The 16,452-nt window shown below is 34.6% G+C and overlaps 2 protein-coding genes across 2 annotated transcripts in view; one reads left to right on the forward strand and one right to left on the reverse strand.

The window, feature by feature from the left end:
* Positions 1-708: 708 nt before the first annotated feature.
* The window catches only part of LOC123527040 (RNA-binding protein 25-like), a 217,220-nt gene continuing 201,476 nt past the window's right edge, over positions 709-16,452 (reverse strand). Inside the window, exons 18-19 of the mRNA XM_053520231.1 lie at positions 2,743-2,889; positions 709-1,696 (exon numbers count right to left, since the gene is read on the reverse strand). Coding sequence (XP_053376206.1) covers positions 1,604-1,696; positions 2,743-2,889 — 240 coding nt within the window. The 3' untranslated portion in view covers positions 709-1,603. The remainder of the gene's footprint in view (positions 1,697-2,742; positions 2,890-16,452) is intronic.
* On the forward strand, positions 9,273-15,728 carry LOC123546669 (uncharacterized). The gene is made up of 3 exons (XM_053520240.1): positions 9,273-11,851; positions 13,378-13,645; positions 15,362-15,728. Exons 1-3 carry the CDS (start codon positions 11,568-11,570, stop codon positions 15,548-15,550), a joined length of 741 nt encoding a protein of 246 aa, XP_053376215.1. The 5' UTR covers positions 9,273-11,567; the 3' UTR covers positions 15,551-15,728.

A 16,452-nucleotide genomic window follows, 5' to 3' on the forward strand; every position in this document is an offset into this window, starting at 1 on the left:
GTGCAGACAAGGTCAAAATAGCTAATTTTGGCCCTTTCAGGGGCCATCACTCTGGAACCCATAATGAAATCTCGCCAGTTCAAGAAAGGAACCAAGATCTAATGGTGATACAGGTTGTATGCAAGTTTGGTTAAAATCAAATCATAAATGAAGCTGCTATTGTGCAAACAAGGTCAAAATAGCTAATTCTGGCCCTTTCAGAGGCCATAACTCTGGAACCCATAAAGGAATCTGGCCAGTTCAAGAAAGGAACCAAAATCTCGTGGTGATACAAGTTGTGTGCCAGTTTGGTAAAAATCAAATCATAAATGAAGCTGCTATTGTGCAGACAAGGTCAAAATAGCTAATTTTGGCCCTTTCAGGGGCCATAACTCTGGAACCCATAACGGGATCTGGCCGTTATCTTATGGTGATACAAGTTGTGTGCAACTTTGGTTAAAATAAAATCATAAATAAAACCACTATCGTGCAGACAAGGAATTGTTGACGCACGGACAGACAGACGGACTGACGACGGACGAAGGGTGATCACAAAAGCTCACCATGTCACTATGTGACAGGTGAGCTAAAAACAGAAATAAACAGAACTAGACAACAGTCTGCATTCACATGAGAGGTCAGTCATTATCCAGCAGTGCATGATACAATAACTTCTATTTCTAGAAAACAAAGTTCCATTTATGCAAAGCAGTGAACAACGAAATCTGGTGAAGAATTTGCATTTTATTCATTGATTTCTGGATGAACATGTATGCATTATTGTTGAGCATTAACATTATAAATATTAATTTGAATGATTTACCCCTGTCACATAGTAACAATAACCAATATCAAATCACTGGGTGAACAAGATATGAATACCATAAATATTAAAATCATTCAGTTAGAAGTTTATGGGACCAATTTCCGCTACTAAAAATGTTGATTGAAATATGTCCTTTTGACCTGTTAATAAAACTAGCTTATTTCATATAAAGTTTCCCTTGTAACCAGGTTTCCTGGATCAACCTCTTATTTAGTATACATCACATAATATAGTCATATATAAACATGCTACCAAATCACAAACAAAACAAAAATTTCTAAAATAAGCAGTAAGTCATTAATTGATTATTCAGTTTCAAGCCTTTGTAATAGCTATATAACAAAGCTATACCATGTTTAATTCTTTATTCCATCCTAATGTTTTATGAAGTTACATTACTGCGCGAACTCATTAATTCATAAACATATGTAGTGAAACAAATGCTATTCCAAACATGCGGACTTACTGAGAAATGCAATGTTTTCATCTTCAAATATTAACCAAAATCAATATCATCACCTCACACTTTTGTAATTCATCACATTTCAAGTACAAATATCCTAGAATATCCGCCAGCAACTGTTCACGGGTAGAGATGCCTGGCAAGATCTCATATCATTCAAAGTCAGATATAATCTCTTATCACAAGGTTTGACATCAGCAGTAAGTGACATCAATGTTGACCAATTATCCCTACTATCACAGGAAGAACCCGCTTCCATCTGATACTTGAATGATTCAAGAATCATCACAAATATAGACACAGACTGTACAATGTTAGTCTACAGTTCGGCATCATTATTTCACTAGTCCTGCTTTCTTTGCTTCTGTTTCATACACAAGTAATCGCCACATCTTCACTACAAATACCTCTGCCTCCTCATCCAAAACCTGAAACATAAAACTTCATACTTTATCTAAAGCATGTCATAACAACATAACATTATATATCAAATGACATACCATTTATTTATATATTGGGTAACATCATTTTTTGCCTCCTCCCCTTTTTTACTGGAAAGCACTTTTAAGGAATACTTAGTTAATTCAGGGCTGGACAAATCCTCTCATAAATAAAAGCAGAACTTAACTCGAACAAGTTGAATTTGATGTAGTACACATCTGAGGACAAGTGCCATTTTTTACCAAAAATATAAATAAATCCAATTTAAACAAAGCTGAGCGTAAGTCCAACAGCTAAAAGATCTAAAATGAAAGACATGTATTGTTCACAACTCTAAAACCCGTCCTGCTCCATTATGGTACCACATCATGATTAACTAGTGATGCTTTTGAGAAAAGCGCACGTCTCGCACAACCGCTCCTATGAAAAATGTCTAGTTTCTCTAGACAGATTAGATGAATGGACCCAATTAGACGGCTTGGACGAATGGACTTAATCAGCAATTCAAGGGCCATAATTCAAAAGTGCCTAGGCGGATTTAGATAGTTATCGAACTTGGCCGAGGTCTTATGGTCAAACACATTTTGTTCAAGTCTGGTGAAGATCGGATGAGAAATGTTCGACTTAAAGAGTGCGGACAAGCTTTGTGACAGACAGACAGACACACTGGAGTAAATCAATGTCTCCCACACCACTGTGTGGTGGGAGACATAATTAAACAAGATAGATGCTCATTAATCCAAAACAAAGACTTTGTTAATTGAAAGCACTGTACAGTTATGAAAGCAGGTGTCCTGAAAATAATTATTGATATAGTCAGCCCTTTACTTCAAGTTCCACAATGAACAGAGAGACTTTTTCCAAAAATGTCATTCAAAATCTAATTTGCAGTTAATTCACATAATTATATTAAAGTGCCATGCAAAAAACATCAATAAATACAAGAGTAGAACAGTTCTTTTCAGTGTTACAATAGTTATGCTATTCATGAGAAGTAATTCCATGAATACATCTAGTCTACTATTACACTTACCATAGCTACATCATTGAGTATATTTTGTGGTGGACTTTGAGCCATCACCTTCTGACATATAAAGTCTGTCAACGTCGGTTCTTCTTCCCCAATGTATTCTATGATTTTTTTGTTAACCCAAGGCTTGATCCTCTTGTCCATTAGACTCTGTAATTATATATTCAATTGTACTTACAAATACCACCCTTTCCATCTGGTCTTATTCTCAGGTACCATAGTGTATTATTGTTAAATTTTATACACATACAGATTGTAATGTACACAATATTTTATAATGGCCATTTCTAACAAAAAAAATCTAATCTACGATGTATGTTATATTCGCAACAAGAGATCACAGAGTGATCTTGGCGCACACCAATGTGCCATTTTTGAGTGTTCCAAATTTCAAGACTTACTGACTAGCTCAAGGTCAAATTTCATTTCCGTACACAACACAAATCTATGCAAGTGGTCCAAATTTGAAGGCTGTAGCTTGAGAAATGTAAAAGTAGGTCACTAGGTCAAAATCCAGGTCAAATTTTACTTCGGAATACAAAACTATGCATGTGGTCCAAATTTGAAGCCTGTACCTTCAAAAATGTGAAAGTAGGTCACTAGGTCAATGTAAAGGTCAAAGTTTGTTTCAGTACACAAAACTATGCATGTGGTCCAAATTTGAAGGCTGTAGCTTGAGAAATGTAAAAGTAGGTCACTAGGTCAAAATCAAGGTCAAATTTTATTTCGGAATACAAAACTATGCATGTGGTCTAAATTTGAAGCCTGTACCTTAAAAATGTGAAAGTAGGTCACTAGGTCAATGTAAAGGTCAAAGGTCATTTCAGTACACAAAACTATGCAAGTGGTCCAAATTTGAAGGCTGTAGCTTGAGAAATGTAAAAGTAGGTCACTAGGTCAAAATCAAGGTCAAATTTTATTTCAGAATACAAAACTATGCATGTGGTCCAAATTTGAAGCCTGTACCTTCAAAAATGTGAAAGTAGGTCACTAGGTCAATGTCAAGGTCAAAGTTTTTTTCGGTACACAAAACTATGCATGTAGTCCAAATTTGAAGGCTGTAGCTTGAGAAATGTGGAAGTAGGCCACTAGGTCAAAATCAATGTCAAATTTCATTTTGAAACACGAAACTATGCATATGGTCCAAATTTGATGCCTGTACCTTCAAAAATGTGAAAGTAGGTCACTAGGTCAAAATAAAGGTCAAAGTTTTTTCCAGTGCACAAAATTATGCATCTGGTCCAAATTTGAAGGCTGTAGCTATAGAAATGTGAAAGTAGGTCATTAGGTCAAAATCAAGGTCAACTCATGTCAAGGTTCATCTTGCCACTCAAAAATATACATGTGGTCCAAGTTTGAATGTTGTAGTTACTGACAAGAACATTTTAAAAGCTTTTCCCTATATAAGTCTATATGAACCATGTGACCCCCGGGGCGGGCCATATTTAACCCTAGGAGGATAATTTGAACAAACTTGGTAGAGAACCACTAGATGATGCTACATTACAAGTATCAAAGCCCTAGGCTTTGTGATTTGGACAAGAAGATTTTCAAAGTTTTTCCCTATATAAGTCTATGTAAATCATATGACCCCCAGGGTGGGGCCATATTTGACCCTAGGGGTATAATTTGAACAATCTTAGTTGAAGACCACTAGATGATGTCGCATACAAAATATCAAAGCCCTAGGCACTGTGGTTTTGGACAAGAGGTTATTCAAAGTTTTTCCCAATATAAGTCTATATAAACCATGTGACCCCCAGGGCGGGGCCATATTTGACCCCAGAGAAATAATTTGAATCATCTTGGTAGAGGACCACTAGATGATGCTTCATACCAAATATCAAAGCCCTAGGCTCTGTGGTTTTGGACAAGAGGGTTTTCAAAGTTTTTCCCTATATAAATCTATATAAATTATAGAAATAAACAAAGGGCCATAACTCACTCATAAATTGTTGAACCAGTCTGATTTTCAGGGGGACACAACTAGGGTACCAATACATCATTCTGACAAAGTTTGGTCAAAATCCCACCCAGAAGTTTCTGAGGAGATGCGATAACGAGAAATTGTTAACGGACGGACGGACAGAATGACGGACGGACGGACCACGGACGCAGAGTGATTTTAATAGCCCACCATCTGATGATGGTGGGCTAATAAAATGCAAACATATTTCCAAAACATAAACTTATAAAGTGACCTATATAATGGTAATTTTTAGCATAATTTCAATGACGATGCTTCTGACTAATATTTTTTCACCTGGAAGGAAAATAGTTAACTAAACTGATCAGATAATAGTATATATTAGTAAATATTTACTAAGTTACAAGTTTGGCAAAACCGTAGATTGGCATAAATGTAATACTGGAATGTAAAATGTGTTAAGGGGGAATGGTACTTTGTCAAAATTTAAGATTTGCTAATAGTCGTATATACCAAAATAAACTTGAAGATATTTCAAATTTGTATAATCATCTTTTAGTGCGATAAACATGCGTATGACGTTACCATGACGTCGCAAACATGACCCGTTTTAGCGCTTTTTACATCCATTAATGGTAGCACTAAAATGGTATAAAACTCGATACTACAAACGTATTTTTGGCGTCAATGCATTAGATTATATATCAAACGACAGAATAAAGCAATTTCTTAGTGATCATTAACATGAAAAGGTATTTTCTATCCAAATTTTCGAAGGAGGTGCGAAAACAGACATTTGGTTGTTTAAGAAAATTCAGGAAAAAAATCGCTTCTGATCCATTTTGCAAAAAAATGGCCCGTGGAATTTTTGCCAAATTTTTGTATGTAAAAATTCATTATGTTGTTAATGGCTGTGCCAAAATAGAAAAAAGTTCACCGAAGCGTTTTTTAGTACAACCGTTTGATTAGAGCATTGTGACGCAATAAACAACATCGCTTAAGACATGACGTAAGCACGTGAATATTTACATTATTAGCCTTATTTTTACACCAGTGGCTGCAAAGATGGTGCTTTCCATACATATGTGGAACTATGCTTTCTAACGCCTGTATTAATTCAGCTTCTCCTTTTTCTTTGTTTTGATTGACAGCGTATGTGAAATTTTTAATGAATGATGATTTCACATTTTCGGTTAATGATGGACAGGCTCGACTAATCTTTTCAAGTTTATTTCCTACGATCCGTTTTGTATGTGCTGGATCTGAAAATTTTACAATGTCAGAATTAACTTTCTCCCTTGTTTATTTCGTTGCTGCAGAGTCATCGTCCTCTATAATATGTCTGTACATCAGTCCAGAATTGCTTGTCTCTTTATGCAATTGAGCACGAATATCGGGCTCCATAGCTTTTACAGAATTGCTCCAATTTTTTGGCATCTGTGAAGTTGACCATATTTAATTGTTTTCGTGTAAACTTTGATAAGTTTTCACACAGTTATTGTTACTTTCAAACATTACATATGTTGCAACAATATTTGCTATTCATTTATAAACTTGAACCCATATAATAAAACAGTTATTGACTGTTAAGCCATCGGATATGATGTGATATTCAACGGAAGAGGACAATATTGACCTCTTCCAGTGAATACCACAGCATATCCAATGGCTCAAAAGTCAATAATAATATAATTTTCAAAACGAAATTAACATAAATAATTGACAGAAAACTCAATAAAAATATTGCTCTTTTTCACTCTAAATTTTAGAAAATTATTATACTTCTATAGCAGTCATAGATAATTATCACTCACACGGGTGTGTTAAATTTGCATATATATTAGTTTTGTATGTGTATTTATTTTATGTAATAAGTTGCTTTGAAACAAACATAATATTTTGATGGCAAGTTTATATCTATAGGTAGATTTATTGATAATATTTCTTTAGTACTAATATTTACGAGATTATCTCATTTTTGTTTTCATGCAAAAATATAGCCAAGGGAGACAAACAGATACTGATTAATTAAGTACGGCTGTTATATACATTCTTATTACAGAAACACAACCTAAAGTATAGATTTGTACCAGCATCGTGTTGACTTGTCAGGAAATTATCAGTAGCGCGGTACGGTGACCTCGGAAAAGGGCGCATAACATGCGAGATTGTCGGCTTATATGGAAATTCCAAATGAATTCATATTATTGTTTGTTTTGATTGATAGAATCCTGTTTTACGGCCCTTTCAGTATTTCAGTTATGTCAGGCAGGTAGACAAGCTTACTGCCGCTCATTGGCTGTTTTTTGATTAAAAATAAAAGCATTCTTAATTTATTAAGACTTATTATACAGCCATTCTATTCAAACTTATTCTTTCTAAAATACATGTAAAATAAAAGCTCAGTACATAATCCAGGATCGGGAACGGATTTAGCATCTTTTTGAGTGATCGTTCTCTAGTGTATACTGCTAGTTTCTATTTGGACCAACATTGCAAACTTTAATATATTTTTCATTGAATTTTAGGAAAGACAATATTGTGAACCAAGCCGCGAAACAAACGGCATCTGGACGAACATTCATCATTCTATATTATTATGTCGTCATGTAAATGGAAGGGGCACCTGTCCGTGATGGCATGTTTAAAATTCATAATTTAGCCGTTTCTATTCAGGCTTTTTTCCCACTCCTGTGCAACAAATAACAGAAATATTTAAATGAAATAAGCCGCACCTTGTGAAAACCAATATACGGTGGCTTTGCAGTCTGGTCAGGATCCATGCTGTTCGCTAACGGCTCCTTAAATTTCAATAGGCTTTAAAAGCGAACAACATATATCCTGACAAGTCTGCGCATGCTGGTCTTGATCAAAGCTAGTTGCAAAGCCACTATGTTGGTTTTTTCATGGCGCGGCTCAAATAACATATGTTAAAACAGGTAGAACGGTAACCATTTATGTAAATGTTTTGACGTGTAATCTTTGCAAACAGTACACGGCGGAATCTTAAAATTCATACGTAAAATTCGAATTTTAAAATTCCATTGTACTGCTTGCAAAAGATAAATAGGGTATATATATAAACTGTCAACTTTTAGGACTGCCTACGTGGTCTGATTCACTGAGATATCTCACTGATGGAGGATTGTAAGTTCGGGCCCCGCTACCGAACATGGCTCTTTATGTGAGAACACTTGGTAGTTTGTGTCGGAGGTTAGGGATTTAGTACTGGTCGTTCCCAGGAACAATGTTTAAGGAAACTACCCGCCATACTGTTGAAACGAGCGTAAAAACTTGATTCAGAAAATTAATCAACTTTTTTGACAGCCTTATTACTGTAGTACTTACTTAAATTCTATAAATCTGCCTTTAATTGTATCATTAATACAATTTAAACGAAATTCACATTCAAATAGAACTTTTCGGAAATGTTTGTATTTTAATTATTCCATGCTTACCTAATGCAGCTGCAACCTTTATTAAATAGGGGTTCCGTAAAATGCCATAGCATTTTTGATATTTAAAATATAGTACACTATAAAGACCATACTTAGTTTCGGAAAATAGGTTTTTTCCAGTAAAGTCTTTGTTTTGAATTTAACGCCATTTTTTTCAACAGTTTTTTCAGTCATATAACGGCGGGTTGTTAACCTAACCAGTTTTCCTGGATTCTGTACCAGTACAAACCTGTTCTCCGCAAGTAACTGCCAACTTCCCCACATGAATCAGAGGTGGAGGACTAATGATATCAGACACAGTGTCGTTCATCAAATAGTCACGGAGAAACATACGCCCCGTCGAGGATCGAACTAGCGACCCGAGATCCGTAGACCAACGTTTTTACCTATTGAGCTAAGCGGGCGGGCTTCAGTAAAGTCTTTTTCCGCATATTTTGCAACCATTGTCAAACATTACCAAAATATGCATAATCGACGATTCTTCTATTTTGCTTTTCTCCGTTTTATTATCACTCCCGACACTCCCTTTCTTCAAAAACTTAACATTTTCAGCCTTCTGAACTGTCCGTATTTATCGCGACTTATTTTAGAGAGCAGCTGAGTTTGAAAAAGGTGCATGAAGTGGCTATTGAAATGAACATCAAGAACTTCTAGTAATTTAAAAGATATGCACTTTTCAATGAAAATATTTTGGAATACTGCATGTTATGAAATGTGTAATATTTTTACGATTAGATTGAAATATTTAATTCATGTCTCATAACTGCTTGTTTATAGGTTTCCAGGTAGAATTATGACAAGCCATTTAAAATAAACACATGTAACGTTACATAACGATTACATGTCTTTTAACGACGCTGCAGTTGTCAAGTTCAAACGGTTTTACTACGAAAACGCTTCGGTGAACTTTTTTCTATTTTGGCATAGATATTAACAACATAATGAATTTTCACATACAAAAATTTGGCAAAAATTCCACGGGCAAATTTTTGGCAAAATGGATCAGAAGCGATTTTTTCTGAATTTTTTAAATAAACAAACTTGAAATACTTATTCCTCATCATCATTCACATCATCTGACACAAGGGCCATAACTCTGGCACCAATGTTTCATGAATTATCCCCCCTTTTCACTTAGATTTTCAGGTTAAAGTTTTGATGCACTTTCACTCTACCTCTGTTATTACTGAATGGATTTGATTCAGACTTAAAATAGTTGTTCAACATCATCACCCATATCGTATGACACAAGGTGCATAACTCTGGCACCATTATTTCATGAATTATTCCCCCATTTTACTTATAATTTCAGGTTAAAGTTTTGGTGCACTTTCACTCTGTCTCTGTTATTACTGAATGGATTTGATTCAAACTTAAAATAGTTGTTCAACATCATCATCCACATCATTTGACACAAGGGCCATAACTCTGGCACCAATATTTTATGAATTATCCCCCCTTTTCACTTAAAATTTCAGGTTAAAGTTTTGGTGCACTTTCACTCTATCTCTGTTATTACTGAATGGATCTGATTCAAACTTAAACAATTGTTCAACATCATCACCCACATCATATGACACAAGGTGCATAACTCTGGGACCAATTTTTCATGAATTATTTCCCCTTTTTACTTAGAATTTTAGGTTAAAGTTTTGATGCACTTTCACTCTGTCTCTGTTATTACTGAATGGATTTGATTCAAACTTAAAATAGTTGTTCAACATCATCACCCACACCATATGACGCAAGGTGCATAACTCTGGCACCAATTTTTCATTAATTATTCCCCCTTTTTACTTAGAATTTTAGGTTAAAGTTTTAATGCACTTTCACTCTGTCTTTGGTATTACTGAATGGATTTGATTCAAACTTAAAATAGTTGTTCAACATCATCACCCACACTATATGACACAAGCTGCATAACTTTGGCACCAATATTTAATGAATTATGCCCCTTTTTGCTTAGGATATACTTATATAGTGTTTTGATACATTTTATCTTTACCTCTCTTATTACTTTAAGTTGATATTTTTGACATAGACTCAGGTTATTGTGCAATATCTTCATCCACAATTGGAGTCATTAAACACTCCAGTGACAGCTCTAGTTTCATCAGATGTGCCCAGTTTCACTATCCAGCATCGAAATAGTCGAGCGCGCTGTCTCCTGTGACAGCTCTTGTTTAAGTCCCCTTTCAATTGGGAACATCAATAGTTATCCCCCTTAACATAGTGAGAATTATTTATTTTGAGCTTATATCGGCCATAGTTTGGAGTGTTATTTGACTAGGCTCGTTAAACCTTTTTAGAAATATTAATAATCATGATAAGTTGGTCACCTGCGGTATGAGCATTGAATTTCGTGCAGTAGGCCTTGGTTTATGACCCTAGATTTGATGAAAATTAGCATTCAAGAAAACTGATTGCTGTTTAGGGGACACACGTGTCAATTTGGCACAAAGCTAGTTACTGATAAATTTATCTTTGTTTTTTCTTGACATGCATGTTACTCAGAAAAGTGAGGGTGATTTAGATCTTGAATGTGAGTGGCATGTGCACAGTGCCTGTGATATGACTGGTATGTAGACGGTAAACATGTGCAAAACATATTTTCAGTAGAACCATGTTTAGAATGCTTGACAAAATAGTTTCTCTACCATATAACTTTCTACTGGATCTACCGTGTCTAGTTTAAATAGAAATACTGGTAGTGCCTGTCATGAAATATAATCTTCCCCATTCTCCATAAAAATAAGATGCTTTAAAGGTGGATAATCAGATTTTGGCCATGTAACGGATTTGTTCGAAACTTCAGCATCTGATCATTTACACTCATTTATGTTCACTTAACACTTAATACAAATTAGATTTTCACAGGAGGTATTTTTAAAATTTCATTTTCCTATCCTGGTTGCCCAACCAAGATAGAGTTATTTTATCATAAGTATAAATTTGATAAACATACTTTGCCTAAGGAAATGTATAAATATTAGACATATTGTAATATATTTGTAAAATATTTGCATTAAAAATTATGTATTTAGATGGAATTAATTAGAAACGCAAGTTTGAAAAATTATTATTACCTCCCTTTGCCTATCTTGGTTGCGCAACCAAGATAGATTGGAAATAAATGAATTCAGAAGCTACACACAGCTTTAAAACTTGCATTTTGGTTTAGATTGTTCAATAGTTGATATGTCTATCAAATGCAAATGTAAAACTAGACATTGTATCGAAATAAAAAGAAATACCCAGCTTTTTATATACTTTCATATTAAAGGGGAGTAATTACAAAATTTTATAAAAATAATAAAATATACATTTCAAATAGGAATCTAACTCTATGTAATCGGTCTTTTTGTTCCTTAAATAATTCTCTACCAGAATATACAAAAAGTAAAAAATGTTGATTAAATGTGATTGACCATCTTTAAATTCAGATGTTTTTTTTTTATGGGATGTATTTTCATTTCAGATGGCGTATGGTTATACATGGGGGAATAGACGGTTTCTCTAGAATGCCAGTGTTTTTAAAAGTCAGCAACAACAACAAAGCGCAGACAGTCCTTGATGCTTTCCTTGAGGCTGTACAAACTTACGGTTTACCACATAGAGTACGATCAGATAAAGGTGGTGAAAATGTCTTGGTTGCTGAGCACATGCTTAGAAAGAGGGGTATTGAGAGCAAACCGTTCATTGCCGGACGTAGTGTACACAACCAAAGGTGAATATTTTGCATGGAAATCCTATGAAATGAACAAGTACACTAGTTTCCTCTTTATTTTCTGGCCTAGCTGCCAAAAGAAAATCCACAGTTATAGAACGAAAATGTTTCATATCATAATTAATAGTTTTAAGGTAGTTCTGCACGTTTGGTAAACAGGAAGTGATTGCGTGATGGCGTTTATCAGGAAAACATAGAATAAAGCCTGGATTCTGTATATAGAAATGTAAATCATTTTATGAATGGCAACCTGTGAGAAAATTTATTATACATGTAAATGCACTGTTGCTATCTTTCTCAAGTTAAAATATGATAATAAAACATCTGACATGTTAAATAATTCAAAAGTTTGTCTTTAAATTAGTGTGAAATCTTCAGTTCACTTTAATCATTGTCAGAAAACTCAAAAATAAGCACACGGACCTATACATTTTATTTCAGCACATTATAGGCAAGTGTTTATTTACAACTGCGAGAAGTTAAATCAAAATCTGCATTGTCGAAAAATTTATATCTGCGAAAATATTATGAAAATTATCGTTTTTCCATAGACTCTTGTTATGAAAAATTGCGCGAGGTCTTTTTCAAATCAGTCTAGCAAAAAAATCAAGCACATGACCCTATCATTCTTATTTGCTGAATTTCTCAAAAATCTCAAGTATGATTCTGAAGTTTTGAAAAATCGGAGTCTTATCAAATTCTACATTGTAGAATTATATCAGAACTTGCAGTTAAGTCCTTAAGAGGTTTAAAATTCAAAAATCAAATAGAATGATTTGAAATTAAAAAATCTGTTAAGACCTTTTCTCCATGCACATTTTAAAAAGTAACGTGTAGTTTGTCAACAGTTGTGATTTTATCAAAAGTTAATTTTAAATTTTTAAATCTAAAAAGGTTGTTAAATATATACATTAGGAAACACTTTACATTAAATGCAAAGTCAGACAGTCCAAAGAAGGGTTTTAGGCAGCATAAACAGTGATCATGTGCAAGATCAAGGAAGTACATGTAGGTCAACAAAGGCCCGAGGGTCATGATCTGAACAATCTTGATGGAGGTCTGTTACACAGTGCTACGTGCTAAATATCTAAACTGGTCAGGAGTTCCAGAGACAAGTTTTAAAATTTGTTGCTATATAACTCATGTGATCTCCCCATGCAGGGTCATCTTTAATACAGGAGTCAAGATTGGAATAACCTCGTTACAGATCCACTGGACCATGTTAACATGCCAGATATCTAAGGTCTGGTCCTTGTGGCATCAGAAAAGAAGATTTTTAAATTTTGTTGCTATATATCTGTATGTTAAGTCTTTTGACACACAGGCAGATGCAAATGTTCCTCCTAGTTTAACAGAAAACTACATGATTTTCTGTCAGTCCAAATCAATTTTTGTCAGTTAGGAGTAACAGTTTTCACAGAGACTGAGATCCTCTGTGGTATAAACAGCAAATTATGTAGAAAAAGATAAGTATTACAGCAAATATTGACTGAATTACATCAAAACTATGTATTTATTCATTTTAGAATTGAAAGATTATGGAGAGAATTATGGAATGGTGTCAATGTCACATTCTACAACCTGTTTCACTTTATGGAAGACCAGGGTGTTTTGCTTATAGATATGGAATTACACCTACAGATTTTGCATTTTGTTTACCTCCCCCTGATTCAAAGTCATCTAGACAGATTTTTAGCAGCGATGCAGAGGCGTCCTCTTAGAACTGAAAGTAACAGGAGTCCTATGCAACTTTGGTTGAGTTATCAACTCCAAGATCTTGAACCAGACATTGATGTAAGTTAACAGAATATCCGAGTTAAAATAAGAGTGATATGATTACAGTTCTGGACTGATTGGGGCTTACGAAGTTCAGTAAATCTATATGGCTCTTCCTGAGGCAGAGTTGTTTGGCAGCCATATGCACCTTTGGTATAGGGGAAATAAGTGTGGGAAGTCAGAAAATTCTATAATCATCTCACTCCTGAAATATGTCTTCATACATAGATTCTACTTAGCATCAAGTCCCATAACTCTGACCTGCATTTTGGACATATTATGCCCCCTTTTGGACTTAGAAAATCCTGGTTAAAGTTTTGCATGCAAGTACATACAGCTATTACTAAAAGGCAAATAGATTTGAAACTGATTTTTTTCTTTTTCTAGATCAATTACCAACCTCACCAGGTCATGTCCCATAACTCTGACATGTATTTTGGGCAAATTATGCCCCTTTTGGACTTAGAAAATCCTGGGTAAGTTTTACATGCAAGTTACTATCTCCGAAACTAATGCATATATTGTATTGAAACTTCACATGTGTCTTCGGGGTTATAAAACTAGTTGATAGCATCAAGTTCCATAACTCTGACCTGCATTTTGGCCAAATTATGCCCCCTTTGGTCTTAGAAAATCCTGGTTAAAGATTTGCGTGCAAGTACATACAGCTGTTACTAAAAGGCATATTTATTTGAAACTTATTTTTTATTTTTCTAGATCAATTACCAACTTCACTGGGTCAAGTCCTATAACTCTGACATGTATTTTGGGCAAATTATGCCCCTTTTAGACTTCGAAAATTCTGGTTAAAGTTTTGCGTGTAAGTTACTATCTGCAGAACAAATGCAGATATTAAATTGAAACTTCACATGTGACTTAAGAGTTATAAAACTAGTTGATAGTATCAAGTCCCATTACTCTGACATGCATTTTGGTCAAATAATGTCCCCTTTTGAACATAAAACTTCTGGTTAAAGTTTTGCATGCAAGTTACTATCTCCAAAACTAATGCAGATACTGAGGGTAACATTTTCCTGCTTCTGGGACAATAATTCGAATAGTCGAGCATTGGCTGTCTTATGGACATGTCTCATGTTATGACCATATAACCTGAAAATTGGACATTAACTTGTGGAAAGAGTTTTTATAAAGACTTTGTTTTACGCGAGAAAGGAGTGTAAAATTATTCGCATTTATTTTTTACCGATTCATGAAGGCTGCCAAAATTTTCATCAAGCTAAATGAATCCATTATACGGTAGTACTGCATGTATGTAGTACTATATTGCACTTAGGATTTTCAGAGTAATACATAACTACATGTATACATGTACATTATAAATACTAGGGAGTACTCCTAGTACTAATCAGTCCTATCTTGCCCAGTTAGCTCAATTAGTAGAGCTTCAGTCTTTGGAAACATGAGGCCTAAGTTTGCTCCTGGTTCCGGCATGTCAGGAAAGATGCATTTCCCAGTGATTAGTTTGGCATTTTTTTCTGTGTCTATTTACCGCCAATCTCTGTTCAAACGAGGAAAATTGTTAGTTCCTTGAATGAAGTTTTGTACAAAGTACTGATGAAATGCTGAGGATAAGTAATGAAAATGACTTAGCTTGCCCAGTAATAGTACAAGTTTGTAGACAATGTCTGAAATACTGTTACTGTTGATGTTACTCGATTTTGTGTAATTCCATGTTTATAGATAACGTTTGTTGCATGTTTCTCATACATATAGGCTGACAGCTATGGAGTAGATGCAGAGGAGTTGGGATTGGCAGAAGTAAATTCAGTGCCTGTTCCAGAGACGCAAATCATTCCACAACGACTTCTCCCTGGTTTACATGCGATCCGTAACCAAGATTCAGTGTGTTTTAGAATGGACATTTTTAATGATTGTGTGAAGTATGTTGAACAAAACATGTAAACATTTAATTTATAACGAGGAAATTGCTGGAAACAATGGATACTCCCTTAAGCGATTGAACTGTAGTGAATGTGATGATACACTCAAAGTCTTAGTACTGTTACTTAAAAATCAGGAAAACTCAATGAAAAGTCTAGCAGGAAAAACGCATTATATACATGTCTGCTCTTGAAATTAAATTTTTTGTATTCATTAAATTTCCAAGAATTTTGGTAAACAGATGATAATACAGAGCCCTTGTGTGCTATGATATTGACGGTCGTAAGATTTTTGTGCATAAATAGTCATAAAGGGCAGTAATTATTGAGCTGGAACATGCTGAGCCCATCTCTTCTTGGTAGTGAAACTTTCCATGAGATTTGGGTTGAATTCAAAGCCTTGGTATCTGAGAAATAGCATGGACAAAAATTTGGCATGAAATATCGTAAAGGGTCATAACTATGAGAAATCATTGAACTGGAAAAAGCTGATAATATGCCCATCTGAAGCTTCCCATGAAGTTAAGTTCAATTCTAACTAGTGGTTTCTGAACAAGAGCTGTCACTTCTGAGTGCTCGACTCTGAATTAGAGCTTTGCCAGTAAAAAAAAAAAATCCGAGTTAAAAAGGGACATAACTCTGTCAAAATTCACACCAGAGTTATGGGAGTTGTGTCTCCTGGTGTAGACTTTGATAGTAAATAACTATTTTGAGTTTCAAGTCAAAAGCTTTAATAGTAACAGAGATATTTGACTTTAACCAAAAATTCTAAGTTAAAAAGGGCATAATTCTGTCAAAATTCAAAACAGAGTTATGGGGATTGTTTCTTCTGGTGTAGACTTTGATAGTAAATAAGTGTTTTAAGTTTCAAGTCAATAGCTTTGATAGTAACAGAGATATTTGACTTTATCAGGAACTTTAACC

Source organism: Mercenaria mercenaria, chromosome 1 (genome assembly GCF_021730395.1).
Source record: "Mercenaria mercenaria strain notata chromosome 1, MADL_Memer_1, whole genome shotgun sequence".
NCBI classification, from domain to species: Eukaryota; Metazoa; Mollusca; class Bivalvia; order Venerida; family Veneridae; genus Mercenaria; species Mercenaria mercenaria.